We start from the raw sequence: 27,744 nt of genomic DNA, 5'->3' as shown, positions 1-27,744 counted from the left end.
TGTATGTATAAACATTCCGGAGCACTGCTCAGAATTTCGTAAATGTTCTACGCCGCATTTGACAATTCCCTGGCGGTAGATGTTTGTGTTTTATCTGCATAACACGCACTGAGGTGCCAAAACATTTAGACCACTCCCCTCCACGAACCTTTATGCCGCTTGCTGCCTTTGCAGGCGTATGACATGTGAAGGGAAGTATACAAAGTGGCCCAAAACCGTCTGAAAAGCTTTTAAGGGTGTTGCAGGGTAGGCAGTGCTGAGAAATAATTGTTAAGAAAAAATTCGATCCGTTGCGCCGTTTCCAATTTAGTTAGCACTAAAGTTAGCCAGTCAGGCCGTTACGCTTGCAAATTCTAGTAGCCTACCAGAGACTTCCGAGAAAGACACATATTAACTGGTAATCAGGATCTGAACAAGTGGTAACTCACGGACCCACAAATGTCTGTGCATTACCGCATTTTAGAGCGTGCAAGTACTTGCATTTGTGCGCGCAACGACGTCATTGGTTAACTTCACAGCTAAATATCACGAACCGGCACAACGTATTGAATTTCTGTGTTAACAGTTATTTCCCGGCACAACATAGCCTTCAACAGTCTTACAAGCTTTCCAGACTTGCTGACCCTGTATAAGCTGAGCAGAGACGAATGGCGAACCATTCTGGCGACTGTAAGGGCAGCAGATGGAGAGATTCAGTGTGACATAAGTGACTTTGACTGGGGCAGCTTGTTACGACCCGGCGCCTAGGAGCGAGTTATCTTGGAAACGACGAAGATGGTCGTCCATTCGCGTGCTGCTGACGTGAGCATCTATAGAAAGTGGTTGAAGGACAGTGACACCACAAATAGGCGACGAAGTGTTGCACGTCCAAGCCTCATCACAGAACGAGTTGGCAAGAGGATTGCACGATCCGTAAAGCTAGATAGGCGGCGATCTGTGGCAGATCTGGCGACACAGGACAATGCAGGTGCGGCAAAACGTTTTCGGAGTACACGTATTCCTACGTGTTCCCTTGTTGACCCATCAACATCGTCAACTGCGTTTGCTCTGGGCACCGGCTCATCGAGATTGGACAATGTATCAATGGAAATGCTCCTCTTGGTCGGATAAATCACGTTTCTTGATACACAATGTCGACGGCCGATCGAAACATGCACCACGCGACGAACACAGGCAGGCAGGAGCAGTATTGCGCTATAGGAGACATTATCTCGACTTGCTTCGGTCATATTGAAGTAATCGAAGGCATCACGAGAACTGGGGACAACGTGGAAATTATTGCGTACCACGTGAATCCCTCCATCCTTGATGTCTTCCCCAACTGCCATGGCATCTTCCAGCAGGGTAACTATCCGTATAACAAGGCCATAATTGTGTTATAGGGGCTTGAGTATCATGATGGCGAACTCCCGTTTCAGATTCTCCCAGTCTAAAACTGCCCGCGAGTTGCGGGATATGCGTGATTTGCGTGTTGACGTATGGTGCCACATACCTCCCGTAGCCTACCCAGGGGATTTAAAAACCATGCAAGGCAAAATCATCGCTTTGCTTTTTTCCAAAGATGGACGAATAGGGTTTTGTCTCATCAGTCCATTTTCAGTAAATTAGTTCGTCATAATGATGTTAATTCCAATTATTTCAAATTTGATGCATTCCGATATATTCAAATATACAGTACAAGTAATAATGTTAGGTTCAGACATTTTTATTCTTTTTCTTCGAAGCGTATGACAGGTTGCTGTTATATTTTGGCGGTAATTTTGTTATACGACTGATGTAGTGAGATCGTAAATATTTTGGTATCTGAGGTTCACTTTTTGACTTACAAGTACTTAAATTGCATCAGCAATCAACAGAAAATTTGGAATTAAGCGTGGTAGAAACACTTACACCACAGGCTTAGCGAAAACTCGAAACGCGTCTTACAGTAGCAATCGCTGCAGAAGGCGCAAATCACCCGTATCGTCCGCAGCTCGTGGTCGTGCGGTAGCGTTCTCGCTTCCCACGCGCGGGTTCCCGGGTTCGATTCCCGGCGGGGTCAGAGATTTTCTCTCCCTCGTGATGACTGGGTGTTGTGTGATGTCCTTAGGTTAGTTAGGTTTAAGTAGTTCTAAGTTCTAGGGGACTGATGACCATAGCTGTTAAGTCCCATAGTGCTCAGAGCCATTTGAACCATTTGACCCGTATAAGTTTCACTCAACTTTTAAGCTGTCAGATTGTCCAGACATCGTCAGAAACCGCCAAACGGGGCAATATATATTTATGGAACGTTACTAAGCCAGTGTGGTGGCCCATATCCACGATTAACACGCTGCACAAAGTCGGAGAGCTCTTTTTTCGGAAGTATTGTTTTCTCCTTGCCTAGGCCACCACATATTTATCGAATAGTTTGCTGTAACTTCTGTTTACTCTAACTTTAGTTATACCAAAAACGATTTTTGCGACAGTAATTTGTATGGATCGTATGGGCTTTTCCTCTGCAGTTTCACGAAAGTTATCCATCTACAGCTACAGCTACACTCCAGAAGACACCTTACGATATGTGATGGAGAGTTCTTCTGTACCATTACCGTTTCTCCTCTTTCCCGTCCCATTCACGAATTGTGCGGGTGAAGAACGACTCTCGGTAAACCTCGAAATGAGGTATAATTTCTTTAATTTTCTCTTCGTGATCATTCTGCGAGATGTATGTAAAGGAAGTAATATGTTGCCCGTTTCTTCTGGGAACATAGCCTCCCGGAATTTCGATAGTAAACCTCTGCGTGATGCATGTCCCCTTTCCTGTAGCGTCTGCCAGTGGAGTTTGATGAGCATGCCCGTGGCGCTCTGACGCTTACTAAACGATCACGATCACGTCGCGAAACGCACCGCTCTTCTTTGGATCTTCTCTACCTCTTCCATTAATATCATCTCTGAAGGGTGCCATACTCATGTGCAGTGCCTAAGAATAGGCCAAACGAGTGACTTAGAAGCCAGTTCCTTTGTGTATGAAATTCATTTACTGTTATTAGTTTTTTACATTCTAGCTCTCCAGTAGCCCGTTGGTCAACTTTTGACACACGTAACATCTTTAGTTCTAGATGACACGTATTGTACAGAGCCTGGATACATTATCGGCGGTGCTTAGCACTAGATGTCAACGACTAGGACACGTGATTCAAATAAGCTACCAGGAGATGGACTCTTACCTGTGGGGCTGTGTTCTATAACATGTCAGATAAGTCCGATGACGCTGAATTACTAGTAATTTTGGAGCAAGGACATCATCTAGAATTCATTAACACGTTCTTCAATTCATTGTATCACAGTTCTGGCCTAGTGCGTGCTGCAAGTTGCTTTTAAATGTGTGGAAGTCATCTGATACAAACGCATTCAAGTCGTCAACAACTTTACTGACATGCTACAAAGCATTTGTTGTCCCTCTGTCACAATACCAGGCCCCAGTAGAACGCCTCCTGTAGCACTCATATTTTTTCCAGCAGCCGATATATCGGAAGAGGACACATCCTGACACAACTACCGATGTGGCGTGACTGGAAACGTGATTACTCCGTCAAGGCAATTCGTTTCCATTGCTCTACTGGTTAATGACGATGTTTTCCTCGCCACTGCAATCGTAGTTTTCATGCCGCTGCTAAACGAAGACACGCTTACCGATCGTCAGCTGAATAGGCCACCTCACAGTACAATGCCATGAACAGTGCGCTCTGGATTAACGTGAGTGGTCAAAAGTCACAGGAATGTTTGTCACATTTAAATATGTGCCGTGTATGACAGCTGAATGTGTTACGGACAGATAGAGAGAAAGCCGCTAGCGATTTATACGATATCTGAGCAGTCTGTTGCAGACAGGTGTGTAGCGAACTTGGAGCAAGTCACGAGTTAACCGACTTGGAACATGGGATGATTATCGGTGCAAGACGCAGTGCCTTACGGAGCGATCGACGGCCTACTGTGGCCGACATCACATCTAGTACCTTCCCATGACCTTTGGCCACTCTCCAGTACTGCAGCGTGCCGTCGGTATGTCCACTATAGTTACCTGTTATGATTTACAAAGCATGCAAACCTCCGATGTGTCCTTCCTTTGACGAAGTATAGACAGCCATCCATAGCTTTGTCATTCATCCGCTCCGAATACATACTGATTATAGCAACACGGGAATACTTGACGATATATGATGTTTCTGTGACTCTCGTCTCGACCAGTCGTTACACCATAATCTGCCTTTTCTTAAAATCGCTTCAGCAGCTTACCCATTCTCTGTAGATGGATTCGAGCGAGTTGCTCCTCCATATTTTCTGCTCGTATTACGCATCTTTCCTATCACGTCGCACACCATCCAGATAGAGCAGATGTCCCAAACTGATTAGTCACTGCATCTGATGTGAAATCCAGATTCACATGAGGATTTGAACCAGACAGCTATCACCTACCAGAGCGGCTATTCTATCAACATCTGCACAGCTTTCCTGTGCGGAAAACAAGCTTTCAGCGGAAATCTGTTTATTGAACGTGTGCTATATTTACTACTTACACTTTACACACATGTTTTTGCTTTCATTTACAGTGCACTTATCTTTTATAATTTTTGTGTCTTCAACAACGGTAAGTAATAATGTTATTAATTTGACCTGATGACGCACCGAGACTGTGGAACGGAAATTCAAAGTCTGTGGTACAAGTTATTGTGATACGCAGTAAGGCACCCAGTAGCCTGTATTCTCTTTCTCTCTGTCTCTCTCTCTCTCTCTCTCTCTCTCTCTCTCTCTGTTTGTGTCTGTGTCTGTGTGTGTGTGTGTGTAACATATACCTATATATACTACTCTCAGTATCGACGGAAAGTGACTTGTCCTTTTGATTCCATATTGCGCTGCAGATATGAATGTGTATCAATTTCCCATATTCATCGTCCCAAATATGGAGTTGGTTAGAAGCATTTTAGAAGTGCTAAATTCTTTAAGTACTTTATTGCAATTGATGATCATAAAAATCTAACTTACCTTGATTCCAGTATCGTAAATTATCTGCTGATTCGTGGCATATGGCTGACTGATGTTTTTGGTATAATGCATCTAGTCGACGTAGTGGACTATAGTGGAACATTCCACTTAGAGAATTCAGTCTTGCACAGTTATCATTATTAGGGACAATATATCTGTATTTGAGGTGTAAGATTACCCCTAGTAGAAGTGAGTTTTCTGTCAACAAGACTAACGGAATATCAGTGTAGATGAGAGTATGTTTCCAGCCAATGGTTCTCAAAGATTTACATCATTCCCTAAACCACATATATCACACGCTCAAAAAGAACTATCTTGCTCATACCTGGCGCCCAGTCACGCGTCTCTCAGTATTAAATGAAGATCTACGTTACGCAAACGATATCCTCCACGTTTAGAGATCCATTATTCATGGCTCACATATTGCGAAATGTTTATTCCTGCAGACAACTTGACATGATTGTTTATATCTGATAACAATAGTTAGTTTACTTCTCTTTTAATTCTCTACTATTTTCACCGTCAAATATTGTGTGGTAGAAAGAGGTGATGACAATTTGCAACATTCCTAACGTTTATTCAGTACCAGCCATACCAAATTTGGCTGTGTGTGTACCATAAAGTGTTATCAAAATGGTTCGAATGGCTCTAAACATTATGGGACTTAAAATCTGAGGTCATCAGTCCCCTAGACTTAGAACTACTTAAACTTAACTAACCTAAGAACATCATACACAGCCATGCCCGAGGCAGAATTCGAACCTGCGACCGTAGCAGTACCGCGGTTCCGGACTGAAGCGCCTAGAACCGCTCGGCCACTGCGGTTGGCTAAAGTGTTATCCCGTCGAGCTTTCCCCGTGAAGGAGTGAAAGCAATGGCCCAGTGTGTCATTTGCCACTTTAGATATCAATGGGATCTGAATATGGACATGAGCCTTTAAAAGACATTTTGTGTCAGCTTCTAGTGACAAACGTGTGCCACTGGTCGTACAACCAATCACGTTCTTTGTTGTGTGCGACCTACAAAAGTTGCTAAGTATTTGTCGCAAAACAGCAAGACACTGCAAAAGGGCCACTAAATCTGTGAAATGTGTATTCACAGAGCCTAGTGGCACTGGTATCCACGTAGGGCAGAGCATTCAGCAATACAAGGACAACAGCAGTTTCAGAAGGTGGTAAGATATTCTTAATGTTGTATGTGCTATTGAAGAATCCAGTTTGTCTTTTTAATAATAAGAAATAATTATAGTTTACACAGAGATATCTTCCATGATTTATTCAATGTTATAAGTCGCTTTTCCAATGATATATTTCATATCTGAATATTGGTTTCGAAAACTTCTTCCCTAGAAACTTCAGTATTCGATTCGATTACTTAAGGGACATCACTCGACCTACATGATGTTATATAGTTCAGTATTTTGAGTCTATACTAATAGACTGACCGTTTGTGCCCTACTGAATGTAAGTGTATGCCACAGAAGGTCTGCGCAGCCTTATAATTTACGTCACCGACACACAAGTAGACAACGGCAGGACACGGAACACCGGAGACTGAGACAGTGTTAAGTACTTGCCTCCTCATATCAGATGCAGGGCAACTGCGAGAGCTGTGTTCACACGCACGTATCGAATTCGAAACAAGTTTAGATGTCTTACTCACAGCTGTCTTCCTGGCACTGCCTGGCGTCACTGCCTACTGGCACAGGTGCCAGGATACGCAAGTTCGTTTACATCCATCTGAATAAGGCAACACCAAATGACTGTCTGCAACTGTGCCAAGAAAAATCGAGAAGTGACATGGTTACTAACACCTTGTTGAGTTCTTCCTCGTTTGCCAGGAATTCAAATTTACTACTGACCTCACGGATGTTTAACAATGTACGGCTCTTACGAAAACAGAATTACAAATTTAACTCGTAGTACCTGGCAATTGCTACACGTGTACCAGAGCGTCTTATTTATCTTTTTTAGACTAATGTCTCATAAAGGATTTTACGCTTCAAAACTAATTTGTGTGCCATTGTTAACTAGCAGATATAGGGGGAAGTGCAGAAAACTCTGATTTGCCTTCGCAATTCGCACACTTCGGCACCCTTTCTGAGGGATATTAATGTGTCTTAAGTGTTACTGTAGATGACTTCTGTGACTGCTTCTGAAGTGCAACGTTGTATTTCTGTTACAGATATTGGAAATGTATGAAAAGGTACGGGAATCTTAGTTTTCTCCTCTTGATACAGAACAACATGGCTGACAAATTTAACGTCTGTATCTGGCTGATACTTTGCCTTTACGAGTCTCCAAGACATCCTACTCTGTACGAAAGTGCAGAGAGATTTGAGAGGGGAAGGATGGGCAGAATTTAACATCTTATCGACATCGACATCAAAGACAGGACATTGTTCTGTTCCACAAGAGTTATGGAAAGGATCGGACACAAGCTACACCTGGGGACCACTGTGGAATTCGCCCAAGGTGGTAGGGAAAGGCAGGGAAACCTACTTCGAAAATATCGGGCCAGGATTTTGACAGTGGCTGCTCCGAACTATGAGTCCATGATTTTGATTGATATGCAACATCACATAATGGTGAAAATTGAAATCAGTCTGGTTCTCAGGATCTCTACGCCACCACCGCTCTGTTCGTCAGTCCCCCTTTAGCACCGGAATACGATCAGCCTGCCACTGGTTCGAACACGAATGCCTCATCGCGAAATGGCAACCTCGGGCGCAGGCTCAGACACCTACAACTTGTTCACGGTCTGGTAACTAACGAAAGCAATACACGCTCACATGTCAGCGAATTTACTGTTAAATGGGACAAGGTTGTAGAGTGAGGAATGTTTAATAGTAATTTTGGGGACAATCCATGACTCAATTACAAAAAAAAAAAAACAGCTTCCGGATTGTATGGGAAAAAATGGAGATCAGGCTGCTGACCACACACTACATGATACAGCTTTTTTCTTCTGGTTGCATGCCAACAAAGCCGTGCTTTGATGTTTACAAAAATAGTCAAATGACGGTTAATCGGACATTCTGTGTAGTGATTGCTTGCCTCGTGTTGCACAGAAGCTTACTGCACCATGCTTTTGACACCACTCGTCACAAGTGACTTCTAATAATACTGCATGACTATGAAGTACGCTTCACTTGTGTGATTGGATTCATTATTTCCCGCCAGAAAGGTCACAGTACGTAGTAATCGACGGAAAATCATCGAGTAAAGCAGAAGTGATAAACGGCATTCCTCAAGGAAGTGTTCTAGGTCCTCTGCAGTTCCTAATCTAATCTATATGAACGATTTATGAGACAATTTGAGCAGCCCTCATAAGATTGTTTGCAGATGATGCTCTCATTTACCGTTTAGTAAATTCCTCAGAAGATCAAAACCAATTGAAAAATAACTTGGAATCGACATCTGTATGGTGCGAAAAGTGTCAATTGTCCTGAATAAGGAAAAGTTTGAGGTCATTCACATGAATAAGAAATGAAGTCTGTTAAATGTTAGTTAGATGATAAATTACACATATTTAAAGGCTGGAAATTCCACTAAATACCTAGAAATCACAAATACGAAAAAATGTTCAAATGTGTGTGAAATCTTATGGGACTTAAGTGCCAAGGTCATCAGTCCCTAAGCCTACACACTACGTAACCTAAATTATCCTAAGGACAAACACACACACCCATGCCCGAAGGAGGATTCGAACTTCCGCCGGAACCAGCCGCACAGTCCATGACTGCAGCGCCTTAGTCCGCTAGGCTAATCCCGCGCGACACAAATACGAACAACTGAAATTGGAATGATTACATTTCCTAATGTTGAGGGGAAATTCATGCCAGAGACTACGTTTTATTGGCAGAACACTAAAAAGATGCAGCAGGTCTACTAATGTGATTGCTTACACGACGCTTGTTCGTCATCTGCTGGTGTACTACTGTGCGGTATGGCATCATCACCAGATAGGACTGACATCGAAAAAGTTCAAATAAGGGCAGCGCGTTTTGTCTTGTCGAGAAATCGGGGAGTTAGTCACGGATGTGATAAGCAAGTTGGGGTGGCAATCACTAAAACAAAGGCATTTTGCGTTGCGGCCAGATCTTTTTACGAAATTTCAGTGACAAACTTTCTCTTCTGAATGGGAAAATATTTTATTGTCATCAACTTACATCGGGAGAAATGATCATCTCAATAAAAACAGAGAAATCAGAGTTCGTACAGAAAGACTTACGTGCTCTTTTTTTCCCACGCGCTGTTAGAGAGTGGAATGGTAGATAAATAATCTGAAGGTTGTTCGAGGAACCCTCTGCCATGCACTTAAACGTGAATTGCTGAATGGTTAAGCAGATATAGATGTGGATGTTTTGCGACGATTTTTGAACACTAAGCTCGTAATATAGAGAAAACCTTATATCCATGTGCATAATAAGAGCTAAATATTTGACATACGAGTATATCAAATATCTGGACATGGGTTCTAAGTTCTCCTCAAAGTTTATCGTGCATTTGAACGAAAGTTATAGCTTTTACCTGTGTGCGATTGCTACGTCATAGCTAGATGGAAAAACAGTACCGAAACTAATCCAGGTGAAAGTAAAAAGTTGCCTACGAAAGCTTCAAGTCTTTCTAAATAACACATAATGTTTACTTAGCAATGGATCTCTTTTCTTTCGAACCGAGTTTTCTTGTATCCGAAGTCAGACGCAAACATAGTGAACGTAAACATTAGTGTCCACCATTTTTATCCTTAGTCTACTCCATGGTTGAGCTTGTCACGTATCAATGAAGCAGACCTCGATGTTGTACTGAATAAAGTAAAACTTCTCCTCAATTAAGTAAAAGTTATGCATCTTACATATAATGTGAAAAAACTTTAACTTACAAAATCATGAATATTTTGCTTTACTATAAGATAAATATGTGGAATTTCTACGAGAGATCCTCTCTGTCGTGTGAAGATGGCTGTGAAATTAATCATTCGCTAAAAAAAGGTGTCGCTGGTTGCAGTTTTTTCTTCAGTGATCTATCCCTAAACAGCTTCGACTTTCCCAAAATATCATTGATAAAGCAAAATTATCTCGAACATTTCTAAATTTCTTCATAGGTTAACAGGTGAGCCGTAGATGGTTTGCTTGGACTTTTTGTGATTGCTCGTAGCTGACGGGCTGTCTGAGAGCAGGTGTGGTGCAGAGCGCGGAGTGCAGAGCTGAGAGCGCACACTCACGCTCGCGTGACCCTTGGCTGGGTGGGCCCGCACTCCCACGCCTTCCTTTTCGTTTTTGCTCTCAGCTACTAGTCTCTGCAGCGCCTCTTGTATTCGAGAGCTCGTAGTCAACACTTTTTATCAGTTTCTTGTCCCGTCTGCAGCGCGATAATTAGAAATCGAGTACTCGCTCAGAATTGATTGTAGTTGGGGAAATAACACGCTCTATCTTTGTGCAACTGCCTATTCCAGCTCTCTGCAGCAGTTAAGAAATTATAAATACCCTCGGAGTCGAGCATAAATATGGAAGGAAGGTAACCCCCTACAACCGAATGTAGTTTCTGTTATTAAGGTGGCTTGCTTGCACACAGCAATTGCACAGCCCCGTCACAGGGCATAATAGGTTTAGTCAGACTACGGTAAAACGAGTGCAACACAAATTAACAAGAATTTACAAGAATTTATCAAAGGAATTAATTGACTAAATAACTTGAATTTGAAGAGAATGCATTGTAATGAAGTTCGAAATTCACTTTCACTAATCAGTCTTTGAACACTAGTCTAGTACTGACTACAGCGAATGACGATTAAATTTTATTTGCGTGTCTGGAAGAACAGGCATTATTGACGATCCACAGCTGTACGAAACACTTCGAAATGTTTTCGGTGACAGCGAGTTCCTTCGTATCAGCTGTATTAGGTATAGATAAAATGTATATTAGTGACAGATATAAATTTGTGCTGGATCTGAACTGGAACCAGGAGCGGTCGCCTTAGCACTTCGGACATCCGTGCACGCTCCCTGAACAGACCCAACTCTCCTTATGTCACATTGTCTACTCCCTACGTCATAACCCACTACTGACATGGAGAATGAGACTACGACGAATCGAGACCATAGTTGTTATCGACGTATGACCACCTAGGCATACGACGACGACAACATTGGTCTCGATTCGTCGTAGTCTTATCCTCCTTGTTGATGGATTCCAAGTAATGATACGAGCATTGGGTGACACAGTGGACTATGACATATGGATGCAGACAGTGTGACATGTGGAGGTTTGGGTCGGTCTGGGGAACGTGCACGGAGAGCTGAAGTTGTTGAGGAGACCACTCCGGATAAGCGGAGAAGTCAGGTTCGACTCCCGCGCCGGCACACATTTTCATATGTCACTAACGGGTAGTGCACCTATAACTAACACAGTTGATGCGAAGAAATTCGCAGTCAGCAAATGTATTTCGAATGATGGCAAATGCAACTAGTAGAAGGTCCAGTCTGGGTGGCGACTCTACGTAGTCCTGATGTGGTTTTGAGGCTCGGTGTTGCTGTCGAAATGTCTGTTGATACCCTCTCTGAGTGGACCTGTGTGTCCGTTGACATCCACCTTTGGCGGATGGATGCTCACTTGGAAACTACTTGCCGGCCGGAGTGGCCGAGCGGTTCTAGGCACTACAGTGTGGAACCGCGCGACCGCTACGGTCGCAGGTTCGAATCCTGCCTCGGGCATGGATGTGTGTGATGTCCTTAGGTTAGTTAGATTTAAGTAGTTCTAAGTTCTAGGGGACTCATGACCTGAGAAGTTAAGTCCCATAGTGCTCAGAGCCATTTAAACCATTTGAAACTACTTGCGTGACATTAGGCGGAAGCATAACACAGTCTGTGCTGTGTGGGATCTATGTAGCGTCTGACCATAGCTATATTGCGCCATCTGGAGGCTGTCCATGCCGTGTGGCACTCTCTCCGTATAGTGTTCTTCTGGAGGACACAGCAATATCCCAAGATGGACGGACTCGCTGAGATGCGAATCCAGCACGCTGCTTTGAAACACCCCACTCGTTACCAGACAGTACTACAACTTTAGTGGTATATAAAGTTGTTTTCTTTGTATTTCATTACATTATTATTGTGCATATTGTTACACGGACATTCCTGTGACGTCGCATACGCAAAATTGTGTTAATGAAGTTGTGATCGACCAGTAAGTAGCGCATATGAAGTATGATGATGAGAGAGTTTTCTACATCAAAAATTAATTAATGTAGGAGAGGAGAGATGGTGCAGATCCTTGTCATCAGTTTGTGTTCCATTGTAATAGGTGAAATACAAATCTCTCTTCAGTGTCTCATGGCGTGAAAGCGTAAGAGATAGGTGATAGTAATCTACTCGTGTGAGACATTATGCTCAGTGATCTCTGTGATGCTGATAGAGAGGAATGACTGAGTGGGAGTACCATAAGCATGCTAACAACACGGGAAGCACCATAAGCATGCGAAACAATACGAACACAACACTGAATTGCACATTTACATATTGCAGCCATCTGCACGATACAACTGATGCCACAGCCACAGGTGGATGAAGGCATAGGTAACTCAGATATATCGACTAACACTTTGCCATGAACACTTGCGCTGTGTGCCCCACACTTTCTGCTCACACAAAAAACCACATGATTTCACTAGAATATTCATTCTTTGGCAAAAAAATTTCAGGCTCAGTATTCCAAAGTGTTAGACCGAATGGAATATGACCTGCCTAGAGCGATATTTAGAAACACATAGGACATAATATTCGCACAGTCCAATGAAAAGTTCACCAAGTGTATGAAAGACGTTCTTTCTAATAAGGAAACTGAATCACCCCTAATCAACAAAACCATATATCTGTAACGACATATCTTCGGTTTCGTAATAAAAACAATATCTCTAAGCATTACAGTGTTCCACTTCAGCATGTGTGTTAGAAATTTAAGTCATGGTTTTCTTTTTGCACTTATATGAAGAAAGTTAGTGCTGAAATTTGGACTCTGTTGATGAGTCACGAAAGTACCATCACCACAAAAAGAAAACAGGCAACAACAAATAGCCAGTTCTGAATCACACAGAAGGTTTCACTTTTAATTTTATACTATCGCTCATGCATTACAAGAAATATGTTCTTACAGAAACGCCCCTACGAAGCTTCTGAATTGAATTTCACCTCGAATGATGATTTCGCCATCTGTGCGTGTACTGCGATTACTGATGTAAGGCTCCAAAGTGAGTTCCGTCAAATAGGACTAAAATTATCCACCGTCCACACCTTCAAAAGTTCTATATATTAATTATGTCAACAATTTCTCGCATACAACGACAGACTGATAACATCGATACCATCGTCAGTCACCGTTCGAACAGAGGGCTGTAGAAAGGTATGTGGTGCCTCCGCATTCACTATTAAAATTTTTGAGATACTTTGTTTTATTTTCATTGGCTGTTACTCAGCTCAGAAGCTTTAAATTATCCGTGAAACGAAAAATTACTTTGTTAAAATGACAAATTTAGGTTTTCCGTGGATGTACTTCCTTCTTTGTTACCTTGACGTACATTTTTCTCTGCATAATACTACATCAGTCTAGAATCTATTACCAGAGGCTGATTTGTGTGAAAACAGTATCACTCAGTCGCAGCAATAAACACTCCTTTAATTTCTATGCCTTCATTTCTAACTTATGTAGTGATTGTAGAATTTAGTTAGCTATTTTCGGGCTAGGTTTTATGTTTAATATCTCTATCACTTTACGAGTCTGTTGTGATTAAAAACCAATCAGTGACGAAATTTTGCCCGTTTCTTTAGCAGAGGTTGTTGTGTGTTGAATTACAATTGTTCAGCAACGCATTGTATCCTAGCGCTCTAGCCCTCCATCTCCAGTTGCCTATATTCGCAACACAGTGTCTCGTGTTATCTGCCCGTTGCAATATATGTTCATGTTTTGCCGCGGAAGGTTGAAGATATCTCGTTCAGATGACAAAAAATAAGACGAGAATTAAAGGGGACACGCACGGTATGACTGGGAAAGGACACAGTAGGGATTTTCCCCGAGCCAAATAAAAATATTTCACAATTCTTAATTCAGTACTTTGCATGTACGAAAAGAACGTATTCCATGGCTATTCAGCAGTATCAGCTTTTTTAGTGACGTATACATGTTTTTTGTACAAGTATCCTTAGGGCTTTTAATGCAATTTAGGTTTTGATTTCGGTAACGGACGGGAAATTCACGATGAGCCAATTGCTAATGGTGTGGGTACTTGCTTCTCTTGCAGGAAACACTCCGTAGACGATGTGAGCAACCCCACGTCCGTGAACGCTCGGTAAGTGAAGCTGCATCGCTCTGATTTTTCTTACCGGTGAAGCTTGTGCGGCAGCGAAACACTCATCAGTGTATTGTGCGAAATTGAGGAAACAGCCTGTTCCGTAGTTGATAGATGAGATGAATTCTCTTGCCTGATCTCTGCATGAAGACAACACTGGCAAGAGAGAGGAACAGTTAGAATAAATGCTTGCGACTTACTCGCAGATACCGAATGTCTAATTGAAAGTTTGTATAACAGTACAGAAGTACAGCTGTCCCCAACCCAAAAGTTGGTTCGAACAGTGGAAGGAATGGTCCTATCGGATGCTTGCTCTTGCCTTCCAACCACACTGGAAATGACTTACCCAGTCAGTTGTAGGGGGGACTTATATTATATCGTGCACTCCGAAGAACGGTGAAATTTGGCAGTCTTCACATACACACATCAGTTACGTAGTGCGCAACAGATATGTCGACACAGACTGAAGCTTTGGAGTACTTACAGTTCATAAAACGCTCATCGTTTATTACAGTTAACTACGCCATAGTTCAGATTTTATATTTCCATTACAGTATTATAGCTCAAATAGTTGTTGCTCTGCCAACCTGTACCCAGATACGTATCTTCATTGCACATAGAACGCAACCCCCTCTTACAGCCAAAATTGTTGCTAACCGTCGATTTAACCGATTAACATCACGACTCTTGTTTTAAGTTCTTTCAAAATTGGCTTGGATTACATATAATGTCGCGTGTGTTTGTAGTGGAACAGGAAGGTAGTCGGTATCGTTTCACATTACACATCCGTCTATCATCCTGAACCATTTCCTCTTACCTATGAATTGTTTGTAATGGTGATGCTAAGTGCTTCTATTCTGTGACTGATTTTTTTTCTACATTTCCCTCACATTTGTGTTTTCGTCAGTAAAATATTGAATAAAAAAAGGTTTGTATTTTCTTCTTTTTAGTAGGCTCGAGGTCATGATTACTGATCATAAACACAATTAGACGAACTGCACGAGTGCGGGTCTTCAGGAAAATTTCTTGTGTAAAATGGCACAAATATTTACCGAGTTCGTGGATTAGATCCTAAACCCTCATGCAGTGTTTCACGAACTGGGCGCACGCGACACAGTCACGGTGATCCATCCAGCAGACGCAGATCTAAGCTCGGCGGCTCCCTGGTGAAGTTCAAGAGGAGTGGGTTGTGTCTCATGGCCATGAATTACATAAACACCACACCAACTCTAGACGCATGCCACATAACACTCTGCAATAACCAGCTACACTTAAAACACAGTATTCAGGAACCACGAAAGAGAAGTGCCAAAATGTGCGAAGACAGAAAACCTCTGCAGTCAGGAGGGTGAAACTTACACTCAGGGTCTTGCCGCTAATGAAGTCGAGCAACCTCGCTTTTTTTCATTGATTTTCCGTTTTTAAAAACTTCAGTCACGATGTTCGGACCAGAATTCAAATCAGACTCCTCTCACGTATGGAGGAACTATTGTACTACTACTTCACCTGTTTCGATAAGTTACCAGGTAACTACAAGCAGCTCCTAACAGGTTAGAGAATGTGATGGCCTGGTCTTCCATCACGAATTTCTGCCCTCGGAAGGATAGCGGAGAGCTGGCGATAGATTTTAAGCTATGCGAATATGAAAGTTGTAGTTTCGGATAGCTCAGATGAACGACTGCCTATTAGAAACACAGTTTGCTTGATACATGCGTCTGAAACAGGTACAACGAGCGCTTACGAATATTTCGCTGAGGATGAACTAATCCCGTTGTTGAAACTAGAACTCTACGGATACCATTTACACAATACTGGCCTCTATTTCGACAGGAAGTGGGGTTAGATTCCACGTACACCTTTGCCAGGGGGTCTAGAGATGGCGTACTGAAACGTCGAAACTGGTTGCATAAATAAATTACATTCACAAGCTGCAGGTGTTTTTAATTCTACATTCTGGTTAATTTTTACCCGGTAATTGGTACATTTCGTTTTTATTTTCCTTTTGGGCAAAAAGTAGTCAAGAGGAATAGGACACCCTGTATATTGACAATAGTGCAGGCGATTATGAATTTGTACAGAGAAATGCGAAGATGAGAAAATGTTATGCTACCCAGAGGCGCCTCCGGCTGTGAGGTGTGCTCAGAGAAGGCCGGCGATATGGCCTAAATTATGTAAGGCAACGCGACGCGTCGGCTATGGCGCGTGCGAGGCCTACAATGGGCACCCGCGCGCCTCGCATGCCAAGACGGTGTACGGTACCGGCCTTTGTCCCCGTTCCGTTCCGTTCGACTTTTCTTCCGGCAGCCTTCTTTGAGGCGGCCACAAAGCTGCTGACACTATCTAATAAAACATACCGAGCGACGCTGCTTTCAGAAGTCTGTGCTCTTATTGTGGAGGAAACAAAGACGCCAATCGTCGACATTGTTGCTAGGATGTAGGTACAAGCTACCCCTAACGAAGGCAGCACCTCGCCCTCACGAGGAGCCCTCTCTGTAATCCCCAGCCTATTAACATCACCTCTATTTACTGTTTTGATTTAATTTTGTTCCACATGAATGAGCTAATAGGAACTTGTACGTTTTCGGAATCTTTTTAGTTAGTATCGAAAAGATATGGGGAAACTAGTGATACGAAGCGAGTGTTGTCAAGGAAGCCTTGTGGAGAGAATGAGTTAGACACTCTAAGAGAAAGAAATGAGGCACCGCGAAGTAATTACCGGAATGGGACGGTAATCGGGAGATGAGATGTACATGTGCAGTCAAACAAATGTTTACAATTTCGTAAATCACTAGAGGTGGTTGGAGGGCTCTGCCCATAATGCTCCAAACTTTCTCAATTGGGGAGAGATCCGATGACCTCGCTGGCCAACGTAGGGTTTGGCAAGCACGGACACAAGCAGTAGCAACTCTCGCCGTGTGTGGGCGGGCATTGTCTTGTTGAAATGTAAGCCCAGTATGGCTTGCACACGAAGGGCAAGTAAACGAGGTGTAGAATATAGTCGACGTACCACTGTGCTGTAAGGGTGTCGCGAATGAAAACCAAAGGAGTCCTACCGTGAAATGAAATACCATCCATTACATTAAATGTATTCGCAGTTGCGAACATGAATAACCATCAGCTGTACAAGGGAATGACGACAATGAAAATTTGTGCCGTATTGGGACTCGAATCCGAGTTTTCCGCTTATCGCGAGCGGTCGACTTACAATTTGGCTACCTGAGCATGATTCACGGCCCGACCAAAACTTCCATATATCGTCAGCTATGTGTCTACAACCTGTACTCGTACGTCCATTATGTATATTCCCGTACAGGGAAGACATTTTACTTGAGATTAGCTTGCCCGGATTCGGGGGATAAATACAATACTGCAGCGCCTATATTATTCCGAATTACGATGTAATTGTTCCTTCGGACATGCCTGCTGGCAATGGATTGTCGTACCACTCCTGGCTGTCAGGCCGTATGGCGGGCGACACTCTGGTTGGTATTTCACTGTGTCTCCAGACACGTCGTCGGCCTGAAATCTCGGTGGCTGGAGTAGAATTGTCTTTAGTGATGAGCTCTGCTTCTAATAGAGCGCAGATGACCAGTGACGAAGTGTCTGGAGACGCCCACATAGCGGTGGGATATCAACCCGCCATCCTACCCGACAACCACGAGTGATGGCCTGGGGTGCCATTTCTTATTATAGCAATACTCTTTGGGATGTCTTCCGTAGCTCTCTTACAGCACAGCGGTACGTCGACGATATCCTATGCGCCGTTTTCTTACCCTTCATGGCAAGTAATGCCCGCCCGCACACGGCGAGAGTTACTGCTGCTTGTCTTCGTGCCTGCCGAGCCCTACCTTGGCCAGCAAGGTCGTCGGATATCTTCCCAATTGCGAAAGCTTGGAGCATTATGGGTAAGACCCTCCAACCATCTCGGAATTCTAATGCGCCTATTTGACAGAATTTGGCACCTTCGCGGTGTTTCAGTTTTTATTTATTTATATTTATTAGAGTGTATCCCGGAAGCTAGCGAGAGAGGCGAATTCCGGTAGAGTCTAGCATATTTGCATTGAGAATAACTTCCAAGTGTCTGCTAATATATTCTGAATACTTTTGTACAAAGGACTCGTGGTTTCAGGTGGTTGGTTAGAGAATAACTGCATTTCATTTGATGGCCTACCGCTGTTTATCTTTGTAACTGAATTACATTGAAAATATCTACAATACAGTGCAAAGGTCGACGGTGTGCGCTCTGTCTTGTCTGGAAACACAACTTAATCCACTCCTTCACGGTACTTGCTGTTGACAACAGTCATGTTTTGTAAGTTTCGGTGGTGTCACACTACTGGCTTTTTCACTTTTGTAACGGAATTTACACAGAAAAGGTAATTGGGATGACAAATGGAATTAACTGTAATTGAATTATTACTCTGTAACGATCTAACGGAGGCCATATGTGTTTTACACCAAAATACTCAGAATATGTGTCTCAAAAAGTTCTTTAATTTTGTCAGTGCAGTTCGGATTCACCCTACACACTAGGTGCTTACAGCCTGCTTCATCTGTGCCTGATGGGGGGGAAAAAAAGAGGCAAGCTGATCGTATAATCACTAGCAGGTAGCGCAGACTAAACTAGCAGATTTGGTATATGCTAGGTTTCTAATGTCTAACATGTCTTGCAGAAACACAACAGGGCAACGGCAGTGAGAATTTTGTCTTTCTTAAATGACTGTAAATGACCTGAACGGTACAGTAAATGCAAGAATTTCATCTGTACCGTATTATAACTTAAATTAATCATACTCAGCGAGGTGACGTAGTGGTTAGCACACTGGGCTTGCATTCCGGACGACGACGGTTCAAACCCGCGTCCGGCCATCCTGATTTAGGTTTTCCGTGGTTTCCCTAAATCGCTTCACCCAGTTGCCAGGATAGTTCGTTGAAAGGGCACGGCCGACTTCTTCCCCATCCTTCCCTAATCTGATGAGACCGATGACCTCGCTGTTTGGTCCCCTTCCCCAAATAAACCAGCCAGCCAACGAACCAAATTAATTATTTTCTCCACGAGACACAACGGCGTCATGCACCTGTAGAGGTTTGAAGTGGTCGTCGGGAGAAAGCGCTGAACAACAGGAGTGAATTTTGAAATATTACTTATTATACGTTGAGTTAAATTCAAAATCAAGAACATAAAAACAGTAAAAAACAAAAAAATTCAATGGCAGACAACTTTTTCTAGTAGTACAACTGAAACTACGTGTTACTCGAATGTGGTACTTTCTAAAACACAATAAGTCAGTCTATTCTTTACTAAATTGAGGATTAGCACTTTCATTCTTTGACCTTTCATTTATAATAAGCAAACAGACGCGCCAATTGCACTGCTTTATTAGTAAAGCGGCTTTCTATTAGTGTCGAATCATTGTTAGGTATTCTGTAAATTGGTTTGACATTAATGAGCGTCTGGAAAATTAGCGTTCCATTAGAATATTCATAGCTGAGGTATATAATAACGTTCCAACATGTCCTACATCTGTTGAGATGGTTATTTTCTCAGAAACAACTATTATTCTGTTGCGACACTCAATGAACATAGAACACTTTATTGAACGCATAGTTACGATAACCCTCTAGTCTAAAGCAGTCGTACCAGACCAAGTGGAACCTTCCCGCTGACAGTAAGTACGTGTCATTTCTTTGAAGCATATCAGTATAATAATCTTTTCGAGTGAATTAGTTCTAGGGAATATGTGACAGTCTTCTCATAGTGAACTATAAAGTTTCGCAGAGAACTTACGTATTAATAGTTTGAATGATCACGACTTCTCTATCGGGGCACTGTTGGGTGAATACCGAAACACAAGCGCTTGTACAGAATCCAAAACATTTCTACTACCTGAAGCATATACTTAATGTATGTCCGGCAACGGTGCTTTTAAACCTAAATATTGAAGTCCGGGAGGCAATTTGAGCCCCATTCCTCCGTAATGCTGACCCAGTGTTTTAACTGTAGCCACACTTCTCTCTGTTTCCTTTGAGGCTTCTATGGTTGTGAAAGTCTGTGGGTGGATTCATATGGTGTTGATTTCCTTTTCTATTTTTTATTTTGCTGTCATTGACGAACTGAGTAGCGATGTAGCTGTCGCCGGATTTTACATGTAAATAAATCTATTCTCAAATCCAAAACTTGTTCAGGTGTGTGAAGATAACAAGTGAAATCAACCAGCAGGTCAGTAGCCTTTTTATGCGTCCGACTGATTCGCTTTGATTTTCTAAGTCTCTCCGAATTTCTGAAACACTGTGCATTGGCCTTGCAAGGCACCACACAACGCTCTATCCACGCGGGGATGGTTCACTACAGTACTACGTCGACTACGATGCAATCATTATTTTTCCAGAGGCCATTTGTCTTCCGCAGCAATAAATCGACCCTTCATGACAAAACGATTGACGAGTTTAAGCGGAATGCAGAGTACCGTTAAACGTGTACGCTAAACAGAAATCTTGTGCCCATACTAGCAATAAGACGCGAAGCAGCTTTTAGTGCGGCGTACGGCCTCCCCGTGGCATTTCCGTTATTTTTGTGACGGCCCTTTGGGTATCGGATTTTTATTACTCCCATTACTCATCCATCTTCGGGGCCAGCGCGCGACTGCTAACTAATGGCTCCTGAGCCGATAAGCCGATCGCAGCAATATTTTGCATCCTTGCCGCATTCCTGTGTAATTTGGGAGTTGGGGCCATCAGTGAACAGAGGGCAGGCCTAATTAAATAGCAAACGGTAGCCGATCGGGCGGCAGTCTGAGGCCGTAGTTGATTTATCTGCGTCCGATGGACTTCATACGCTTCGTCGACATAAATCCAGCGCGGCGCGGCGCCGGCCTAAGCACGCGATATTTCACGCCGGCTTTTGCGGCCGCGCGTCCAGCTTTCACGGCGCCGCATCCGATTTATTTCTCCGCTTCCATACAACACCTGCGAAGCGCACGCCACGCGGACCACATGCGGCGATTTCTGGGAACGGGGAGGCATGAAGGCGGCGAGTCTCCTGTGGGGTTAATCGTTGATGTCCCCGCAGCTAATGCCAAAGGTTTGGCCGCTAGCTGGGCTGGCCGCGTTTACCTACTAAACGGGCACGATGCGGCGGTGGACTGTACGGGAACGCCGTGAAACAGAATTTGGAGCCGCCCCCACACAGACCTATATCTCTGACGTCGATCTGTTGTAGAATTTTAGAACAAAAAAATGGCTCTGAGCACTATGGGACTTAACATCTGAGGTCCACTAGAACTTAGAACTACTTAAACCTAACTAACCTAAGGACATCACACACCCCCATGCCCGAGGCAGGATTCGAACCTGCAACCGTAGCGGTCTCGCGGTTCCAGACTGAAGTGCCTAGAACCGCTCGGCCACACTGGCCGGCTTTTAGAACATGTTTTTTGCTCGCGTATCATTTCGTTTCTGGAAACCCAGAATCTACTCTGTAGGAATCAACATGGATTCCGGAAACAGCGATCGTGTGAGACCCAACTCGCTTTATTTGTTCATGAGACCCAGAAAATATTAGATACAGGCTCCCAGGTAGATGCCATTTTCCTTGACTTCTGGAAGGCGTTCGATACAGTTCCGCACTGTCACCTGATAAACAAAGTAAGAGCCTACGGAATATCAAACCAGCTGTGTGGCTGGATTGAAGAGTTTTTAGCAAACAGAACACAGCATGTTGTTCTCAATCGAGGGACGTCTACAGACGTTAAAGTAACCTCTGGCGTGCCACAGGGGAGTGTTATGGGACCATTGCTTTTCACAATATATATAAATGACCTAGTAGATAGTGTCGGAAGTTCCATGCGGCTTTTCGCGGATGATGCTGTAGTATACAGAGAAGTTGCAGCATTAGAAAATTGTAGCGAAATGCAGGAAGATCTGCAGCGGATAGGCACTTGGTGCAGGGAGTGACAACTGACCCTTACATAGACAAATGTAATGTATTTCGAATACATAGAAAGAAGGATCCTTTATTGTATGATTATATGATAGCGGAAGAAACACTGGTAGCAGTTACTTCTGTCGTATCTGGGAGTATGTGTGCGGAACGATTTGAAGTGGAATGATCATATAAAATTAATTGTTGGTAAGGCGGGTACCAGGTTGAGATTCATTGGGAGAGTCCTTAGAAAATGTAGTCCATCAACAAAGGAGGTGGCTTACAAAACACTCGTTCGACCTATACTTGAGTATTGCTCATCAGTGTGGGATCAGTACCAGGTCGGGTTGACAGAGGAGATAGGGAAGATCCAAAGAAGAGCGGCGCGTTTCGTCACAGGGTTATCTGGTAAGCGTGATAGCGTTACGGAGATGTTTAGCAAACTGAAGTGGCAGACCGTGCAAGAGAGGCGCTCTGCATCGCATCGCGGTGTGTCCAGGTTTCGAGAGGGTGCGTTTCTGGATGAGGTATCGAATATATTGCTTCCCCCTACTTATAACTCCCGAGGAGATCACGAATGTAAAATTAGAGAGATTCGAGCGCACACGGAGGCTTTCCGGCAGTCGTTCTTTCCGCGAACCATACGCGACTGGAACAGGAAAGGGAGGTAATGACAGTGGCACGTAAAGTGCCCTCCGCCACACACCGTTGGGTGGCTTGCGGAGTATAAATGTAGATGTAGATGTAGAAATCACATCAGCAATGAGGTCTAAGCACTCGGAATAGATTTTCAGATTTATGAGTAGCTCGAAACTTCATAAGTCATAGAATACAGTACGTTTTTTGGACGGCGAATGTTCATCGGAGACTATGGTGTCGCTAGGAGAGCCCAGGGAAGTGTGATATGATCGCTCTTGTTCTCTATGCAGGGTGGTCAGAAACAGTCTGAAAGTCTGTAAGGGCGTTGCAGTGCAGATTGTGCTGAAAAATAATTGTTCAGAAAAAAAAATCGATACGTTGCGCCATTCCAGAGTAAATAGCATAGAAGTTAGCCAATCAGGCCATTACGTGCGCAAATTCAAGGGGCTCGCCAGAGACGCGGTCACCAAACGTATTCTTCTTTTGGTTTCCTAAGTTCGAAAAAGACAACGACGCAAAAATTGGACATGTAACTATAGTAAAGATCGAACCCGAGCCAAAGCCTGGGCAATCTCGCACCCTATCATCTGCGCTATGGGGGTAACTGACACTACTTGTGTTTGGCGAATAGCTTGAATCTGTGCGTGCAACAGCCTGATCGGCTAACTTCAGTGCTAATTAACCCGGAAACGGTGCAACATACAGAATTTATTCTTAACAATCATTTCTCAGTACAACATACCCTGCAACACACTTACTAGCTTTTCAAATTATTTCTGAGCACACTCTATTTATAAACAGTATGACAGTAGGTTGAACATCAGTCTGCCACTGTATGCCGATCATGCTGTGTGTACGAGAAACTCGTCGTTGGCTGACTGTAGGACAGTACAGGACAGGACTTGGATAGACCTTCTATTTTGTGGTATGAGTTACAGCTTATTCTAAACGTGGAAAAAGTGTAACTTCATGTAGATGAGTAGGAAAAACAGTAATCTAATATTCGAATACAACATTTTGTAAAGTAACATGAAATGGAACGAGCAAGTAAGTTCAGTAGTAAAAGGGCAAAAATGAAATGACCGTCTGGCAGTGATGGCCGGGAGGCTCCAGCCGGGGAAGTTCATCCGCTGGCTACAAGTCTTATTTCATGTGACGCTACAATGGGAGACTTGTGCTCTCCTCAATTATCACCTTCGTGCAACACCCAGTCTACGAGCGGAGTAAATCTCCAACCCCAGTCGGGAACAGAACCCGGGCCCGCTACATAGGAGGCAAACACGTTACCACTCAGCTTAGCAGGCGGACATGTCTGTTATAGTGAACGCAAATGATGAGATCGGTTTACTGAAAGATTTCTAGGAAAGTGTAGTTCATGTATTGAGATCGCCTGTTTAAAACTAGTGCGATCTACTCTTGAGTGTTGCTCTAGTGGCCGCCCGGGGTGACCGAGCGGTTCTAGGCGCTACAGTCTGGAACCGCGCTACCGCTACGGTCGCAGGTTCGAATCCTGCCTCGGGCTTGGATGTGTGTGATGTCCTTAGGTTAGTTAGGTTTAAGTAGTTCTAAGTTCTAGGGGACTGATGACCACAGACGTTAAGTCCCACAGTGTTCAGAGCCATTTTGTTGCTCGAGTGTTTGACAACCACATCAGGTCATGTTATAGGAAGACATCGAAGCAATTCAGAGGCGGGCAGGTAGACTGGTTACCGGCAGGTTCGGTCATCGGCCTTGTATTGCGAGAATTCTCTACGAAATGAAATGGGAATCCCTGGACGTGATAAGTCGTTCTTTTCGCTAAATATGATTGAGAAAGTTTATAGACGTGGCATTTGCGACAGACAGCAGAACGATACTACTACTACCAATATATACCTTGCGTAAGGACCGTGAAGACAAACTGAGAGAAATTAGGACACATACTGAAGAAGATAGACCGTTGTTTTTCCCTCGGTCCATTTACGAGTCGAACAGGAAATGAAATGACTACAGTATGCACCGTATGATGACTTGCGGAGTATGTATGTAGTTGTAGGTCAGGTCATTTAGCTGTATCTTCCTGCAATAAGGCAACAGCATTGGTCGAGTCCTTTTCTGTGATGACACAGACTAGAAATCAGAATTAGAGTTGAAAATACCGTCAACATTTAACTCATTAGAAATGACGAACTGGCTCAACTGCACAAGACTAGATGAGGAAATTAATTAGGCAAGGCCTTGTTCAACGATCCAGCCCAGCATTCCAAAGAAGTTTTGTAGGGAAACGTAAGTCAGTATTTCTGGGCGACAATTTCAACCGAATGTAGATTTGTTGCCCGTTCCAACTGAATATGAGTTAAGTATGACAGCTACTGCATCTCCTCCTTTGGTGTATATTCAGGACACAGATAGATTCTGAAGACTACGGCGATGATGTTGATGATGAGGAGGAGGAGGAGGAGAAGGAGAAGCAGAAGCAAGATAGTGATTTTTGATTTGAGTTGGCCGAATGTCACTGTGTCCACTGCTGTGTTATTGTTACTTTTCTTTCGTTTCGTATTTTTTCCCTCTCTGCCTTTCTTACTTGTTTCTCCGGTTTCCTTTATAGGATCCTTTGTTAATCGTTCTAGATACGTGTATCATCACCTAGTTCTCTTTCCCGAGAAACGATAACTCTCAAAGTGTAAATCTCTGAAAGTGCTTTTCATTGGAGATCTGTGTTAAAGTTTGGCACTATTTGTATAACAAAACCTTTAGTAAAACAAATATTACTTTTGACAGTTACCACGAAAGATACCTAGCACAAATGTGATACGTCTTGCACTTCATACATGATTCTAAATATTTAAACGATGTATTCAGTAAAAAGAGCAAGTAATTTACCACAAGATCAACAACTGCAACATTGTACTTTGCCATGAATTTGAAGCAATCATCTTTCTCATGACACGATGTAATTTTCTTTATCGGTAATCAGGTCTGTCGAAATGAGGTACACAGTGAAATTTCAGTGTTCGCAGTAAAATATATCAGGAAAAAAATAGGAAATAGGGTGTACGTGCAATTCCACTGATATTAGGTTGTCCTCCCACCTGTGCGAAAAGTTTCGCTGTAGACATTAACAAGGGTATTCCTCACGACCTGTTGAGTTCCGTTAAGAAAAATTATTTAGTTTTAAAAAATAAACATTTTATTATTTTGGCATCTCGATAAATAAAAATGTTAGGCGCATTAGGTACACAGTAATTTACCTTTGTTTGTATATTTTGCACAGCTTACGAAATATTATGTATTGTGAATCCCTATTACATACGACACCCTATATTGAGATTTAATCGGTATTGAAATATAACTGTTAAACCGAGTGTTAATTAGAATATATATCAGTTAAGTACTGTTGCTTCAGTTTGTGACTGAATATCGATTTACTTGGCAGCAAATATCAAATGTATAGCTGTAACTGTTTCCTTGATGAATACACCATATAGTTTTACTACAATGTGATTTTGATTCAAGGCATTCCATTAAGTAGCCTGCAGAACAGTTGTTAAAGTCCAGTACGCATCATTCTACCTCCTTGCTATGACCCACCATCCTATACCATACTGTGCATTTATTTAATCGACATTTTAATCTGTCCATAGATGGATCGCTCTTCACGTGGATAACCTTCAAGGAAAGTACAGCCACCTTTGGGTTTACGGATTAGTTCATAATTATATTTCCTTTACTCTATGTCTATGGTCACAAACTTTTTGTCAACAGATTACCAGTTTCGGCCTATAACGACCATCTTCAGATCTGTTTTATAAAAGCAATGTCCTAATGTACTGCAGCCATAGTTCACAATTGTTGAAAATAAAATAGCTGGCCTCCTCGCTAACTTTACACGAATTCCGTTGGTTTGTAAGCTGTTCTGATAGAACACGTAACGTTCCAGAGATAAAGTTTTGCACAGAGTTCAATTACTTCGCAACACGTGTCAACAGAAAGAAAAAAAATCGTTGACATCGTCACAGCCTCTGTTAAAGACGCAGAACTTTTTATCATATCCTCAGGCGTTCTGCATCACGATGTGCTTTACTATAGCTATTCCGAGAGCGTACAGTACTTGAAGTGTGAAACAGTATATTACTTCCTCCTACATATATATGTCGTGAAAAGACCATGAAGGTCAAATTTGAAAGATTCGAGCTCACACGGAGGCTTACCAGCAATCGTTCTTTTCGCTAGTCATTCGCGCCACGAATAGGAAAATGAGGAACTGACATTGGTACAAAAAGTACTCTCAGCCACACACCGTGACGTGACTTACGGAGTATACTTACAAATGTAGGCATCTAACACCAGACGAATGTACATTTTGGCTTCACTAAAATGTAGCAGTTTGCTCATATTGTTTTCCGATGAAGGCAAAATTTCTTTGAACGCCGAAACAGCAGGCACTACAACCAGAACGAGAAGCAGTGGAGGAGACCCAGCGGCGGATGCGATTTTTAGCAGCTGTGTGGTTTGGTGCAGGGCGCCGTAATGCTCGCAAGCCGGGCTAAGACCGCCATTACACACGTGTGATCCCGCGCACCCCAGGGGACAGCACGTGACCTGGAACGCAACGCTGCCCAGCAGCTAGCATTAACAACTACCACCTTACGGCGCTCTCTGATAACAACTACAGTGGCTCCAAAATGTATTCTTCCGGCCATAGCGCGTAGAATACGACAAGCACAATCATACAAATAGAGCTAAGAAATGAAGAATGGCTACACTGTAAGAAAAAAAAAGGTCCGACCACGAGGGAATCATCAGAATGAGACGGAAATCGGTAGATATGATGAGCGTGTGGAGACTGAACAAATGAT

At 43.0% G+C, this 27,744-nt stretch overlaps 1 protein-coding gene across 1 annotated transcript in view; it reads left to right on the top strand.

Annotated features, from left to right (window-relative positions):
- Positions 1-27,744, top strand: part of LOC126184299 (uncharacterized) — a 574,731-nt gene that overhangs the window by 426,491 nt on the left and 120,496 nt on the right. Inside the window, exon 4 of the mRNA XM_049926676.1 lies at positions 14,299-14,346. Coding sequence (XP_049782633.1) covers positions 14,299-14,346 — 48 coding nt within the window. The remainder of the gene's footprint in view (positions 1-14,298; positions 14,347-27,744) is intronic.

This window comes from Schistocerca cancellata, chromosome 4, assembly GCF_023864275.1.
Source record: "Schistocerca cancellata isolate TAMUIC-IGC-003103 chromosome 4, iqSchCanc2.1, whole genome shotgun sequence".
Lineage (NCBI taxonomy): Eukaryota > Metazoa > Arthropoda > Insecta > Orthoptera > Acrididae > Schistocerca > Schistocerca cancellata.
Note: the sequence above shows the minus strand (reverse complement) of the source record. Positions and strands in the feature narration are given on the sequence as shown.